A 14,588-nucleotide genomic window follows, 5' to 3' on the forward strand; every position below is an offset into this window, starting at 1 on the left:
AAGGACTGATTAGATATCCCCTTGAATGGTGTCGGGGATTAATTCGTGAATAAAATCAACGGCAAAGGTGTCGTTCGTGGGAAGTTGTTGTAGAAACTGGGGAAGAGGAATGGGAGGAAAAGGGTCTAAGATAAAGTTGTCCACTGAGAGGAAACGCGGCTCTGCTCTGTCTAGTTAAAATTAGACGCAGCCCAACTTTACCTCAACCCCAACTGCCCCTGACAGCTGCTTTACATTTTACAGACAATATTTAAATAACAATACAATGGTAAGTTATTTAGACAATGCTGCAATCGCAGTTACTGACTAACAGGCCAATCTGCCCAATCTACGCCGACTGTTCGTCGAGGCCCGCTCCGAGGCCGAGGAGAACGAGTATTCGCGGACTGCTGTAAGAGATGGCCAGGAACTGGGAGGTATTCAAGATCTAACATTGGATCGCAGTTCTACAATCTGGTCCTCTTCATCTCCTCCGTTGCCGTATTCAGTCTGACAGCACAACGAATGAGCGGAGCCAAATCGGGCAAATAACGGTGGACAGAATCATGGCATTTACGCTTTGAATTGCTTGATATGGATTATTACAGCTGCTCCAGGCAGGCGATACAACCCCTGCACTGCAGGTACGAATGCACGTTTCTTGTTAATCGGTTTCCTCGCCATCTTCGTCTTCCAAAAAGGCAAGGCTTTGGCGTCCTCGGTTCAGTCTCCGTCGCCGTGGTCCGCTATCACTTGCCTCCTCCGCCTCCAGGCTGCCTGTGCCCCATTGCTTCGCGCCCTCTTGAACCATCTCAAGATCCGCTTTGAGTTCCCGCTCTTCGTGGATCTGTTTGGCCTTTTCTAGAGAGTATCGTCCCTTCATTCCCGCATCCGCCAACATTTCCTTCAGGTGTTTCATCTTTGCCTTCGGTGTGTCGTACGGTGCCAGCTCCTTTGACCAGAACTTGCGAATACCGCACTTGATGAGCCAACCTTGCAAGCGTTTGATCTCTGCCTGGTCGGGGTCCTGATCCGCGTCTTTTGCCTTGGGTGCGGTCTTGGGTGCGGCCTTTTTCTTTGTCGTCGTGGGTTTCTTCCGCTTGGGTGCTTCAGAGCTCTTTTGTCGTTTCTGACTAGGCTCAGGTTCCTCATCGAGCACGATAGACATTTCACTTTCTGAGGCGTCTTGCTTCTCCTCTTCGTCTTTCGGGGGCTGAAAGTCTTGTTCCTCTTCGGAATCAGAATCATCTTCCACGATGTCCTTCGAGGGAGTAGGTATTGGTTGAGCCTTCTGCGGTGTCGCCTTTCTCTTCTTTGCCGGCTTCTTCACCTCTTCTTCCTCTTCTTCCTCTTCCTCCTCTTCCTTGTAATCTGAGACATCGTCGCCGTCATCTTCGGGCTGTGGAGTAGCTGTTTTCTGACGTTTTCGTGAGGCTGGGGTGCTCTTCTTTTGTTGTGCTTTCGGCTTCGCAGGTGTTGGTGCAGGAGATTCTTCCTTAACTCTTGCTTCCTGCTTTTCTTCTGGTTCCGGTCCCTGTGAATCTCGATCAAGTGCTGTCTATACCACCCCGACTCGCGTTAGCCGTAGAACCAATAGCACACTTCTCCATCCATAGATTATCTCCGTGAACAAGGACTCACCACTTCTTCCTTGATAATCTGATCACTCTTCGTCTTCCACACACCATCACCTCTAAAGAACCCCTTCTCAATCCCCAAAGCCTTCTCCGCCGCAAGTCGCATCCGCTTGACCGTCAATTCATCCGTCTTGCCTGACTTGAAGGTATCCGCGACGACATCGCGTAGCGCTTTGTCTATCTGCTTGTCAGAGGGACGGGAGGATGTGAGGGGTTGGTCGGAGTCGGAGTCGGATTCTGGGAGTGCTTTTCGCGGGGGCATATTGATATCTCGTTCTGTCGTCTAGTTCGTGAGAGGAGTAGTTCGTATGACGCGACGGGGAAGAAGGTAGGTCACGCGCGCTGGGTATGCGAGAGATAATCAAAAGGGACAGGCTTTAATAAATGCAAATAAGCAAACGAATCGAATATATTCACTGCAATGCGTAATGCCACAATTCCTTTGTCTCCGTATCAGTCGCAAAAAGTATCGCGAAGGGAAGACGAGATCGCAGCAGGACTTCCATATCGGGTATCATTGCTGACAAAGCAGCAGATCTTCGAAGTAGATGTGATTCGGAGATTTCTTTAATTGCATGCTCAGGACACCAGAAACCGATTCTATAAAATCTCTTATGAATATAACGATTTCACAATTCATGATAATCTGGTCTATCTGATTGTTTACTGCCTTTATCCCTTTGCTCGCCGTCCGGTTCACCTCCGAGTTTCTCCGCTGCCCACCGGCGCATTATAAATCCAAAGCCTGCTTGGAACGAGAGAAGGAGAAAGAAATATACCTGACTCCTACGGCTCCTTTGGACTTCGCTTGCTTCAAGTCTTTTTATCTGCAGAGCATCAACACACAATGCCAGAACCAACGAGAGACGAGGAGACCTCGCAGGCCAACCTGCCCAAGGGCGTTGTGCTAGACAAGGACGGCAAACCGTACGTATCCAACACTCCAAGCGTAAAAGCAGACAACCAAAATACAGAATACATCTTCTAACGCATCAATCTACAGATGCCGCACCTGCACCTCCGCCGCCTCATGGCGCGCCCTTTCCAAACAAGCAGCGCAATCCAATTCCGACTCCAAAGACAAACCCCAATCCTCCACCTCCTCAGCATCATTCCCCCTCCCCAAGTCCATCTCCTCCGCCGCATCAACCAGTACCCTCCCCTCCTCTCCATTCCCTGCCACCGACAACCAATGCCCACCGGACGTCGAAATCCTCGGCCGCTCAACCTGGACCCTCCTCCACTCCCTCGCGGCCGCCTACCCCACACGCGCCAACCCCGAGAAACAAGACGAAATGCGCACGTTCCTGAACGTCTTCTCGAAGCTTTACCCGTGCTGGGTATGCGCGGATGACTTCCGGGCTTGGATGGCGGAGCCTAGTGGGAGGAATCGGCCGCGATTGGGGGGGAGAGCGGATTTTGGGTGGTGGATGTGTGAGGCGCATAATGAGGTGAATCGGAAGTTGGGGAAGAAGGAGTTTGATTGTCGGTTTTGGGAGGAGAGGTGGAGGACTGGGTGGAAGGATGGGAGGTGTGATTGAGTTAGTGTTGGTATTGGGAGTAAGTATATGGCTGGCTTGGATATATCGTATGGATAGTCTCTAGAACTTGTATTTTTATAGTCATGATAAGGATGGCAAACGAATATAAACATCTCTATTCTTTTACTGACTGAAACTCAGGATATATATGTGTAAAGTACATTACAACTGGAACTGAACAGGACAAACTACTTCCCATTTTATACAAACCACAAACATAACAAGATCTGAAAATAGCTGAAGTCGCTAAGAAATTATATGATAAGAAAAACGTGCAGTAAACGGACAAGGACGTCTACCCATGGCGCCGCCCCAACAAACAAGTTTAAACACATTTGACGCTCCACACGTCAGGGAACTGAAAAATGCAAGACACTAAAACCGTCACATTTCATCATCTTCAGTACTGGCCGGGGACGAACAGCCGCAGTCCGCTGGCCGGTGCCCCGATCTCAGTTATGTCGGATATCCTACACACGGTGCCCTTGTATTGTTCATGATACTTGGCACCAGTGAAGGGGTCCGACACGCTCGGGGAGCCGCCGTAGATAGGATTGTGCGAGGCTGCGCAAATGTCGAATTCGGCGAACTGGTCAAATTCAGTGTCGATCTTGTCCTGGGGGTTGCGTTCGCACTGGGGCTTGATCTTCCGGGCCTATTGACTAGTTAAAATACAGTGTTATGATATCAATGGTAAATGAAGCATACCTGGTCCAAAAGCTTAGAGGAGCCTCCGTTGGCCAGCATACGGTTGGCAAAGCTGAGAGCGGACGAATAGTTCTTGTTGGCAAAGGCAAACTTCATTGCTGCCATAAGTGCAAGCTGTCGGTGAGCAACCTCCAGCTTAGGAATGGTAAAGTATGCGGAAAGCTCAAGGCTTCGCTTGAGGTTCTCGGGAGATTCGATGTCGAGGGACCGACGTTCCAACTCGATAGACATCGCAAGAATGTACTCTCGGGCGGTTTCAATGATTTTCTTCGCTTGCTCGACCTCAGCTTCGGAAGAGACGGCATTAACCAAGACAGCGTGCAGAATTCCCCGGAAGATTTGGACACCATCCTCTAACTTGTTGGCCCTCATAGCCGCATATCCTTCCTGCAAGTCCGCATTGGCAATAGTCTCCAAGTCCCGCGGGATGACAGGGAGGAGATTCCGGATATCTGTCTCTTCAGTAGTCCGTCGCACATAGTTGACTAAGTGAGGGAGACCGGCGGTGGCAGGCAGATATGTCTTGGACGCCTTGTAGACCTCGAGGAATCGACTCTTCAGAGGAGCAAAGTTCACAGCGCCCACTTGGCGGTTGAGAAGCTGCATGGCAGACTCAAAAGAGCCGGCAGCGACGTGGTCAGCAGCCAATGGGGAATTACGAGTCCAAAGGTCAGCCTCGGAGCTGCCTGCACCAGTCTCCGCACTCTCCACATTGACAAAGTCAGCATCTTCCTCGACGTTAATCTCATCACCCATATCCCAACCGTCGACATCCTCTTCTTCATCATCAAGAGTCTCGCGAGCGAGGCCAGCCTCTTCCTCTTCCTCCTCGGACTGCAACCCGCCGGCTTCGACTTCCTCGTCCGCCAAGCCAACTTCACCAAGAAGCGCCTTTTCAAAGGAAGAGTGAGCTGCAGCCTTGACAGGCCAATTCGATTTGAAGGTGGACACGACAGGCTGTGCAACACGGATAGGTTCTTCGAGGGTCGGAAGGGAGATCTGATCTTCGGTGAGACCGCAGGCCTCAAGAATGGATTCAGCCTCCTCAGTCAAGCCGTTGGCCTTGGCAGTGAGGTAGGCAAGAGGATACAGATCCACTTCCTTGAACATCTGGATCCTGTCTTCAACGTCACCGCGGTAGATGGCATTCTGGAAGCGTGATGTGAAATCGCCACGGTGCTCAGCAATCTTGGCCATTCTGCCCAGCTTGTCGGAGTCACCTGTCGACAGGTAGAGGAAGGAAAGCTTGTCGAAATGACGCTGCTTCTGGTAGGTCATCTCCACCGTTTGGTGGTTGCCGTGGGCCAGAGCCTCAACACCGAGTCTACTCCACAGGTTGGGACGATCCAACTCCTTGGCCATCTCCACAGCGACTTCAAGGTTGCCACACTCAAGCGCAAGTTCGAAGCGGGTTTGGGGATCCTGAACGAATTGTAAGGCGATTTCCGGATAACCCTTCTTCTGGAGATAGGAGATAATGCTTTGACCAACCAAGCTGGAGGTCTTGATGATCTGGAGCATTTCGTCGTAGTTCCTCTTGACCAGGGCAAGCTTGAAACGGTACTCGGTGGGGTCGATCTCCAGGACCTTGGGCTTAGCGTAACGGTCAAGGCTGTAGACGCTGCGTCCCTTGACCTTGACAAGGTAGACGGTCTGGTCAAGGGTACGGATAATACCGTTATCGCTGTAGAATTTTGTCAGTCTTTACCTATGGCCGGAATGGTAGAGATTTGGTAACATACCCATTCAGGAGAGAATACTTGATGTGGTTCAAGGTAGAGTACAGGAGCACGCCAGCGTCGTCCCAAGCGGCACTCTTGATACGGATGGTCTCGTGCAAGCTGCTCACTTGTTCCAGCGTCTTGGTGACAACGGTGACATTGTGCTTGCTGAGGAGAGCTGCGTAGAGACCATCGTTAGACCAGACGACGTACTTAACACCGCTCACGGCCAGCTCTGCCAACTGCTTCTTGGCCTGGATGTCGAAGAGGACGACAGAGGTGGGGGTGATGAACAGCAAGCATCCGGTGCCGCCAAAGTAGATGTCGGTAGTTCCGGGCGGGGGCTTGATGCTCTTTGTAGTAGCGTTGCTGAGATCCTTGATATCAACCTGCTGGGCGGCGGCACTGAAGACGGCGAACCGATTGCGTGCGACAAAGACGGCGGACGAACCAGGGCCACGCTTCACGTCGGTAGGCTCGACGGCCCCAGTGGCATCTCTTGGAAGGTGAATCAACTCGTAAGTCCCGTTATCAGTTGGCGAAGTGACGAGAATGGCTCGCTCAGCGGGGTTGTAGGAAACTGTCCGCGGGGGAACCCAAGCGGAACCAAGCTTCCGCAGCGAAAGCATGGGCGGGGACTCGATGTTCTTCGCAAAGTCGTATGACTTAACGTTCTTCTCCTTGGTGATGTAGAAGAGCTGGTTCTGGTACACGGTCGATGCGGGCCTCTCTCTTTCCAACTTGAAGACCATGACACCAGTGTCGTGGCCAGCCGCGAACAGGTTAATCTCGGGGTGGGCGGCGATCACCCAGAATCTGTCCATATCGCGCTTGAACGACTGTACCGATGTCCTCTTGTTCAAATCCCATACTCGAATCGTCTTGTCTTCGCCAACGGAGAGGATCAGGTCCTGGTGGGGGTGGAACAGACAGGCCGATGCGTTCTGGAAATGTCCGCGGCAGGTATCGACCTCCCATGCTTTGGTCTCTGTTGGACAAGGTCAGCAGGCGTCTATGGAGAAGATAAAAATATGGGGACAGCCTTACCACTCATTCTCCAGAGCTTGATGAGACGATCATCACCAGCCGAAACAATGAGAGGTAGCGTCGGGTGGAAGGACACCCAGTTAACACCTCGATCGTGACCCTCCAGAACAAACTTGACAATCGCATCCGTATTTCCGAACATATCAGCCTGGTTGTTATTGGCCCGGGCTATTTGGTCTTCGAGTGAAATCGAGGTCGGGGCCGAGTGCTTCTTCCGCAATCCTGAAATGTCCCAGATACGAACGGACTGGTCGAGCGAGGCGGAGGCAATCAAGTCTTCCGTAGGGTGAAACTGCGCGCACATCACATAATGGTTGTGACCCGTCATTGTACAGACTAGACAATGACCCTTATGTTAGGATCCTCCAAATTGTTTGGAATTGGACAGGTGGCCAACTTACTCAACGACCTGTTCTGCCAGTTCCATATCCGGATTGTCTGGTCGTCGGAGGCAGACACGATCCAGGGAAGTTCATGGTGGAAGAATACTGTCCGCACGTAATCCAAGTGTCCATTCAATGTGAATAGACATCTCCGTGTCTGGTAACTCCACACCTTGATCTTATAGTCGTCACCTCCGGAGACGAAGAGGGGCTGCGTCGGGTGGAAGTTAATGCCGCGAACGGGGCCATCGTGTTCTTCGAATCGGTCGATCAGGGTACCCATGCGGTAGTCCCATAGCTGAATTGTGGAAGAATGAAGGGAGACGAGGATCCACGGTCTGTTGTCGATGCAAGGTCAGCCCAGCGCTCGCGGGTTGCGACGCATCAACATCATCATCTCCGAACTGACCGTTTAGGATGAAAGGCAATTCCCTTTGCTCGGGACGATTTCGACTCAAACTATAAGACATACAACGGTTAACCATGCCCTAGTCGAAGCGCCAGACATATGACAGGAGAGACGTGCCTTGGTGAGCATGTTTGGGGAGGACTGCATCTTGAACGAACGTAGGCCGGAGCCGCACCATATAGAGCAAGCTCCGCACACTCCAGAGGGGTATCAAAGAGATTAAATAGGGCAGAATTGTCCGCCGTATTCCACCTGCAATTCCACACGAAGAGAGACAAATCGAGATAAATAATGGAAGCAGATGAATGGCAGAGAGCGTTCGTTATAGGGGAAGGTTGACCTGGACAGCGGTAACGTGGACTTTCTGGCGTCGAGCCAATAAGCGAATCCCGCGGGCCAATGATGGCCTGGGCGGTGAGCGCGCTTCTACAGGAGGCTCTTCATCAAGAGACTACATTCTATTGCTGTTCTATTTGTTTGTTTTTTTTTGGACTGTCTATCTAGATATGATAATTCCAGAGATAGAGGTCCCAAAGGGCACTGGAGCTTATGGCTGCCATACGCCAGACCTTCCTCTTTCCGCAAGTGGTTCGAGACGCTTCCATAAGGATCGCGAATGATAACATGAACCACTCTTCAGGAACCGCGTGTCGACCATGATTTTGCTCTTTTGCTCTTACATTTCCTCATTCTTGCTAACATTAATCTCAAGCTGACCATTTCATCAATAGGCTTCATGGCATACAACGCTGTAGAAAGCCTGTTACTTGAGAGACCCTCGCTTGATCCCCGCATATATGAGATAAGATGAACGAGGAACGTTATCCGGGCGATTACCATGTTCAAGATGGCCCATCAATATATTGGCCATTCCCGAAGAACAATACCTTTACATCCTACCAGGAGCTGGTAGTGAGGCCCTATGCGGTTGAGGAACCGGATGATGAAGCAGAGGACCAAATCTGGGAAACTACGGAGCCAATTCCACAATGGCAGAGAGAACTGTTGGAATCACTGGACGAACTTGCGTGCGAGTCAGATACTAGTGCTTCATTGAGATCCAGTCCCACGAGAGGCCAGAAGAGAAAGTCCGCCAGCACGTCCTCTCAGGATCGTTACCCTGACCAATCGCCGTCATTGGACCCGGACCTTCGGCCGGACGACTCGGAATCTGAGACGACCAATATGAGCCCGAAAAGACGGCGTAGAAAGTGCCAGAGCAAGCAGTTCAGAGCCAATTTGGATGCTGCTGATGCCGCGTTTCTATCTCACCACAGCTACGGGCTGTCTATGAGCCCCAGTTCGGAATCCCAGTTTGCAGATGCAAACAGCAGTGGTTCCACGAGCAATGGAGCTGCTACACCCGACGAAATGGACATGGATTGAATTCGAGCAGTACACATCGGCGGCGAATGTTGCGCTCCGATTGGCCGCTGCCAATCCTGTCACGTGACATTACGTCTCGACGTTATCTAAGCATATATGACGTCACACAGTCATATCGCCCTTCGACGTCCATCGGTTTTCTGTTCCATTTCAGGTCAAACGGCTTTGAATACTGGATCCAGAGGACATCATACAACTCAATTGACCTATCTGTCACGGCAATCGCACCCGTCACGCAATAATGGCTGCAACGCGAACTTCGTCCCGCCAGGCCGCCCAGAAGGCCAAGGAAGCGATTACAAGCACTGCGGAGCCTAGGGGTCAAGGAGCTGCTGGAACCAAGCGCAAGGGAGCTACCGAAAAAGCTCCGGAGCCAAAGAAGGGAAAGAAGGGCGGCCAGGAACCGAAGAAGGAACCGGAGGAGAGCAAAGAAGAAGTAGACCAGAAAGCGAAGGAAGAGGAGCCTCCTAAGCCATCGCATGACGATAACAAAATAAAGGAAGAGGGGAAGGCGACGGAGGAGGAGAATGGGGAGAAGGAAGAGGAGAAGGATGAAGAAGAACCAAGCAAGGCCGGTGCAGGTAGGGTCCATATCATCCAGCGTTTTGCACGCAACACTGAAGCTAACCTGTCGCGTTTAGAAGCTGATGAAAAGCCCGCTAAAGAAGACGAGAAGCCATCCGATGGTATTGAAGCCGGAGTCAGGAAATCGCAAGAGAGAGAAGACATCGTGCCGTCAAACATACTCGAAAAAGGCATCATTTACTTCTTCTATCGCCCGCGCGTCAATGTTGAAGAACCACACAGCATGAAAGAAATCGCCCGAAGCTTCATTGTCTTACGCCCAACACCGATAGGGGCGACAATCGATGAGAAGCAAGGCTCGCTCGAGCCAGGCGCGAGTTGTCGCTTGATCGTCCTTCCCAAGAAGAAGTTCCCAACATCAGCTAGAGAACGGGATATGGCATTCGTGGAGAAGGGCGGGCAGTCTATGAAAGAGTTGAAGGAAAGCTTCATCTCTGGAGGCAAATACGAAACCTCAACACGAGGCGAGCGCACTGTTGAAGAAGCCAGGCCATATGCTGAAGGAGTATATGCCATCACTTCGACGAAGCGGGCCTCACACCTTGCCTACATTATTACCATCCCCGATGAACTCGGCTCAGTGCAAGAAGATTTCGGTCTTTGCGGGCGCGGTAGCTGGATCGTGCAGGCCAAGAACCCTAAATACCCCGGCCCAGCTACTGCGCAGCTTCCCAAGAGCCCTGAGTATCCTGAGGAGTAAGATTTCCTTCATCTTGAGTGTCTTCTGTGCATGTTGATGACTGACGCAATGACCAGAATCCGCGAGAAATTCGCTGATTACCGATGGGTGCCACTGGAACCTGTATTCATCAACTACCCCAACGCGCAAATCCTCATGATCGGTGAAGCCCAAGACGAACTTGGAAAGGCTGCCATTGCGGAGCCTGATGGCAAGAAAGAGAACCAAGAACAACCGGGCGAGGAGCTGGAGAAACTCGAGCATGAGAATGAAGAGCGAATTGAAGCTTTGCAGGGTAAGTTACTCCAACTCGGTGATCTCACACCGGTGATCTCACACGCATGATCACTTACTGACTTCAATAGGCGATGCCACTGTGTACCAAGATCTGGGATTGGATGCGAAGAATTATCCCCAGGTACCGACTACTTGGGATGACCATTCCTAACTCTGCGCTGGAGAATCGCCGGTAAGCTCGTGTACCAATAGGACGCAACGAATGTATCGATATACTCCTATACATGTATGGAATAATATCTGACTGCTTGTTTAATAAAATTGGTTCTTTATGAATTTATCGGGCACTTTGTTCTCAGCCGAGGTCTATTGTCAGACTTCGCAGCATTCCATGCTAATATTCACTTCCAGAAAAGGCAATACAATACAACAATTGCTTACTGTTTATATCTTTAATAATATCTGAGACAGTCAACCATTCACGCAAGCGAAATTCAGCCCGTGCCCATCATCCCACACTAACAAAGTTAACTTTGATTTGCACGTGGGGAGCTGATTGATATATATTCACCAGCTCATCGATCAGAACATCTAAAACTCTCACTGTTTCCCATTCTCCCAATTTCAATGAGAATCTCGACAAAGTCATGAAACTCTCACAGTTGATATCTGCGCTACCTCTGGTAGCTGCTTCTACAGCTGCTTCTACAGCTGCTGCAAAGAATGTCGTGAATCAAACAACATGCGGAGGCACGACATACACATACAATGAACTAGCCGGATACGGTTTCGTGCCCTCAAACGCAACAGACAAATACGGCGACACGCTAGGAGGCTATGGAAGTTCTGCCGCAATTGACCAGTCTTCCTGGCGCAAGACAGGCAATGGCTCGTATGCGGGGATTGTCTATACTCTTCCAGATCGTGGATGGTAAGTCCTTGTCACATGAAATACAAACATAATATAATAAATTGATTGATGACGACAGGAACACAAACGGAACTCTCAACTTCCAATCCCGCATCCACAAACTAGGCATCTCACTTACCCTCGCCCCCCACGCCTCAGCATCCAACCCCTCAAAACCAAATCTCCACCTGAAATACCTAGACACCATCCTCCTCACCGGCCCAGACGGTGAACCAACCACCGGCCTCGACGCCGATATCACCGGCCACGCCTCCTACCCAGGTTTCCCCCCATTACCCGTCGCGACATACGAAGGCGATGGCTTCGGGGGCGCAGGACCAGGCGGGAAGCGCATCTCAATCGACAGCGAAGGTCTAGCATTAGGTCATGACGGGACATTCTGGATCTCCGATGAATACGGGCCGTATGTGTACAAATTCGACCGCAATGGGAAAATGCTCCTGGCCATTCAACCACCCGATGCCTTTCTGCCCCGGCGCAACGGAAGTATCAGCTTCAACTCTGACTCCGCGCCTATCTACGCACCGGAGAAAATCCCCATCCCAGAGGATACAGAGACAGGCCGTGATAATAACCAGGGTCTTGAGGCTATCACCATCTCCCCTGACGGAAAGACATTATACACGATGATTCAATCCGCGCTGGACGCGGAGGGCGGTCCGAAAAAACGACATCGTCAACCGGCGCGGATTCTCGAGTATGATATTTCTTCTCCGGATACACCTGTGTACAAACATGAATATGCGGCGTTGCTCCCGAAATACAGGGACTACACCAAGTCCGCGGACGACAAGAAGGCCTACTGCGTCGCGAGTCAGTCTGAGATTCATATCCTCCCGTCAGGCGATTTCCTAGTCCTAGCCCGGGACTCAGATTTTGGCAATGGGCAGGAAAACACGCGTTCTGTCTACAGGCATGCGGATGTCTTTTCCATTTCGAACGCTACAGATCTTAAGGGCTCGAAATACGATTCCGCGAGCGGATCCATCGCATCTAGCAAAGGTGTCTTGAGCTCCGATATCACGCCGGTAGAGTACTGTGAGTTTGTGGACTACAATGTCAACTCTGAGTTGGCGAGATTCGGACTGCACAATGGTGGGAAGACGGGTCCGGGGCTTCTGAACGAGAAGTGGGAGAGTTTGGCACTTGTTCCTGTGGACCCGGAGTCGAGTTCGTCTGGGGGCGAGAAGAAGGAGTATCTTCTGTTCAGCTTCAGTGATAATGATTTTATGACTCAGGATGGTGAGTCCCTTTTCTTTATGTCTTATGACGGCTGGTTGGGGTGGAGTTGCTAACTTGTTGGTTCTAGGGCATATGAACTTTGGGAGATTCGACTATGCCGATGAGTCGGGATACAATTTGGATAACCAGGTTCTTGTCTTCAAGATTTCTTTTTGAACTGAGCATTTAATTTGATATTTGATAGAAACATCCCGTGAATAGAAAAGAAGTGGACATTGGTCATTCTGTAACACTGGTACAAGTCATCACTGTCAGTTATGTATTTCCAGTAGCCCCCGATAGACACCAACAAAAACGCCCGTCACAATTAGAATAAGTAATTACCCATAATACTATCAATTAGAATAAAATGAAACCACACGGTCCTTTTCCCTTTTGTTTTTCCTCGGGCTCTCACTGTATGAGCTTAATAGCCCGCAAGATATCATCCAACGACCATCCAGGTCCACCAGGAACAATCTCAGCCCACACACCCTCTGGAACGGCATCTTCAGGACCCAAGAGACTCCAGTTGGGACTGGCTTCAGGCTTGATCCATTCAAAGTCTTCAACTTGGCTCCAGCGATCTTCGTAGTCGGGGCGGTCGTGGTCGAGGGCCTGATGATGTCTGTTAGCTTTCTTCACAAAGATATTGGACGGGAAATGACTCACGTATGCCCTAGGCGTGCGCCCGAAACGGACATTAGAGCATCCTTCGATGATGGGATTACTTGTTGAGCTCAGATAGACATCCACGTTCCGGCAGTCGTGCATACGGAACTGGCGACAAGACACCACGATGACGCTATGCTCAACACCGGTGATATGCGCAGGTCCGTCAATCTGTCCGCAGACTAATAAGCTCTCCTTGACATCGTTCACGGTCAAGCTAGCATACGGCTTGCCGTTGTTGGTGGGAATGGACATGTCGACGACGCAGTGGCGCAACGAGGTTATAGAAGCAGGAACAGCAGAAGCAGATCCCGAAGCCGGGAGCATGATATGAAGGTCATGGTGGCTGTTAACAGATACAGAGGACAAGACATTTGCCGCGAAGGCCTTCTTTTCTGATTCCTTAGGCTTTTCTTCGATATAACCGACAGAAATTGACGGAACGGAAGTTGGCACAACCTCTGGCCTGTGCTGTTGCAGGATATTGTCCGGCTCGTTCAATGGCGTCGAGGGATACAGAGGGGTGTTGTTTGCAGATGAGCCAACCGACGACGTTCCAGGCGAGCGATATCCGGGAATACCACGACAGCCCTGGAAAGCCATATCAGCTGCATCAGAGAGCGAAATAGCGGCAGGATTCTTTCTCGTCTTGAAGCTAAACTTCGAACGTGGTTCAACGACAGCACGAGTCTCCGCCAGCTTGTCCTGGAGTGCTTTGATGGCCTGGACGATTGTCAACACATATCCCGAGAGCTAATGCCAGATCCACCTACTTCTGCATATATTCGCTGGTCATAGGTTGGAATATAACTCGCCGCGTCCTTGACCTCGTTGGACAGTCGTGCAATCCCAGCTAGACAGTGATCGGTGGCATCAGTCCGCTCTCCACCCACCAGCGACGTATCCGCCAGACGCTCCATTTGCTCCTGGAGTGCTAACACAGGTCAGCTCACCATCTACGCAGTATTAGCGTTTAGACTAGGGCACCAACCAGTGATCTCATGCTGGAAGTAGCGGAAGAACCGTTCCTTGAGCGGGATCTCGGCTCTCAGGATGGTCTGGCTCTCGGCCTGGGACAGCCGGCGCGGTTGTTCGAGCTCGGGTACGGACATGGTGTATGTAACAGAGTGCAGTGTGTTATCAACAGAGTATGTTAGAGGACGAGGCCGGTAGATGTAGACAATCTGAGGGAGAATGTTTTGATGACGTCGATCCGGTGTCAGTCAGGTAGCCGATTTTACGTAGCCGGAGTACCAGTATGGAATCGGAGAACGTGATTTAAATAGAGGGGACAATAGTAGCGATTCTCTTCGGTAGTCAGATCACAACTAAGAAAAGAGCAGCGATGGTCTAGATATAAGACAGTTATCACTGATGCCAATCAGGCAATCGGCGGGGTTGGTCCAGAGGAACTGATTCTCTGCAGAGTCAAACCACACTGGGTAAGGGAGC

At 50.9% G+C, this 14,588-nt stretch overlaps 6 protein-coding genes across 6 annotated transcripts; 3 read left to right on the forward strand and 3 right to left on the reverse strand.

The window, feature by feature from the left end:
- Positions 1 to 211: 211 nt before the first annotated feature.
- ASPGLDRAFT_52246 (putative transcriptional regulator) lies at positions 212 to 2,052 on the reverse strand. Its single transcript, XM_022547711.1, has 4 exons — positions 1,621 to 2,052; positions 445 to 1,537; positions 314 to 391; positions 212 to 268 (listed from the first exon to the last, which is right to left on the reverse strand). Exons 1-2 carry the CDS (start codon positions 1,876 to 1,878, stop codon positions 644 to 646), a joined length of 1,152 nt encoding a protein of 383 aa, XP_022396417.1. The 5' UTR covers positions 1,879 to 2,052; the 3' UTR covers positions 212 to 268; positions 314 to 391; positions 445 to 643.
- A 158-nt stretch (positions 2,053 to 2,210) lies between these two features.
- Positions 2,211 to 3,266, forward strand: ASPGLDRAFT_85570 (flavin-linked sulfhydryl oxidase; the record flags this gene model as incomplete). Its single annotated transcript, XM_022550337.1, has 3 exons — positions 2,211 to 2,543; positions 2,620 to 3,147; positions 3,239 to 3,266. Exons 1-3 carry the CDS (start codon positions 2,464 to 2,466, stop codon positions 3,264 to 3,266), a joined length of 636 nt encoding a protein of 211 aa, XP_022396418.1. The 5' UTR covers positions 2,211 to 2,463.
- ASPGLDRAFT_61524 (coatomer subunit alpha) lies at positions 3,252 to 7,747 on the reverse strand. Its single transcript, XM_022548476.1, has 7 exons — positions 7,543 to 7,747; positions 7,426 to 7,475; positions 7,035 to 7,354; positions 6,634 to 6,969; positions 5,608 to 6,574; positions 3,866 to 5,549; positions 3,252 to 3,812 (listed from the first exon to the last, which is right to left on the reverse strand). The coding sequence occupies exons 1-7, from the start codon at positions 7,570 to 7,572 to the stop codon at positions 3,558 to 3,560; spliced, it is 3,642 nt and encodes a 1,213-aa protein (XP_022396419.1). The 5' UTR covers positions 7,573 to 7,747; the 3' UTR covers positions 3,252 to 3,557.
- A 243-nt stretch (positions 7,748 to 7,990) lies between these two features.
- On the forward strand, positions 7,991 to 8,932 carry ASPGLDRAFT_934715 (uncharacterized protein). The gene is made up of 2 exons (XM_022550539.1): positions 7,991 to 8,013; positions 8,066 to 8,932. The coding sequence occupies exon 2, from the start codon at positions 8,233 to 8,235 to the stop codon at positions 8,809 to 8,811; it is 579 nt and encodes a 192-aa protein (XP_022396420.1). The 5' UTR covers positions 7,991 to 8,013; positions 8,066 to 8,232; the 3' UTR covers positions 8,812 to 8,932.
- A 120-nt stretch (positions 8,933 to 9,052) lies between these two features.
- On the forward strand, positions 9,053 to 12,641 carry ASPGLDRAFT_69861 (esterase-like activity of phytase family protein; the record flags this gene model as incomplete). Its single annotated transcript, XM_022549405.1, has 6 exons — positions 9,053 to 9,392; positions 9,453 to 10,092; positions 10,153 to 10,370; positions 11,024 to 11,243; positions 11,302 to 12,485; positions 12,553 to 12,641. 6 exons carry the CDS (start codon positions 9,053 to 9,055, stop codon positions 12,639 to 12,641), a joined length of 2,691 nt encoding a protein of 896 aa, XP_022396421.1.
- Positions 12,642 to 12,878: 237 nt separating this feature from the next.
- Positions 12,879 to 14,248, reverse strand: ASPGLDRAFT_136159 (putative tubulin-specific chaperone c; the record flags this gene model as incomplete). Its single annotated transcript, XM_022541436.1, has 4 exons — positions 12,879 to 13,082; positions 13,137 to 13,859; positions 13,910 to 14,070; positions 14,128 to 14,248. The coding sequence occupies 4 exons, from the start codon at positions 14,246 to 14,248 to the stop codon at positions 12,879 to 12,881; spliced, it is 1,209 nt and encodes a 402-aa protein (XP_022396422.1).
- Positions 14,249 to 14,588: the final 340 nt, after the last annotated feature.

Source organism: Aspergillus glaucus (assembly GCF_001890805.1).
Source record: "Aspergillus glaucus CBS 516.65 unplaced genomic scaffold ASPGLscaffold_28, whole genome shotgun sequence".
NCBI classification, from domain to species: domain Eukaryota; kingdom Fungi; phylum Ascomycota; class Eurotiomycetes; order Eurotiales; family Aspergillaceae; genus Aspergillus; species Aspergillus glaucus.

Excerpts from the sequence above, each read along its gene's own strand:
- ASPGLDRAFT_52246 (XM_022547711.1), bottom strand. The coding sequence starts at position 1,878 with ATGCCCCCGCGAAAAGCACTCCCAGAATCCGACTCCGACTCCGACCAA. Across the intron at positions 1,538-1,620 it reads AGATTATCAAGGAAGAAGTG|ACAGCACTTGATCGAGATTC; the intron begins GTGAGTCCTTGT and ends GGGGTGGTATAG.
- ASPGLDRAFT_61524 (XM_022548476.1), bottom strand. The coding sequence starts at position 7,572 with ATGCAGTCCTCCCCAAACATGCTCACCAAG. Across the intron at positions 7,476-7,542 it reads CCCCAAACATGCTCACCAAG|TTTGAGTCGAAATCGTCCCG; the intron begins GCACGTCTCTCC and ends TATGTCTTATAG. Across the intron at positions 5,550-5,607 it reads AAGTATTCTCTCCTGAATGG|CGATAACGGTATTATCCGTA; the intron begins GTATGTTACCAA and ends AAAATTCTACAG.
- ASPGLDRAFT_934715 (XM_022550539.1), top strand. The coding sequence starts at position 8,233 with ATGAACGAGGAACGTTATCCGGGCGATTACCATGTTCAAGATGGCCCA.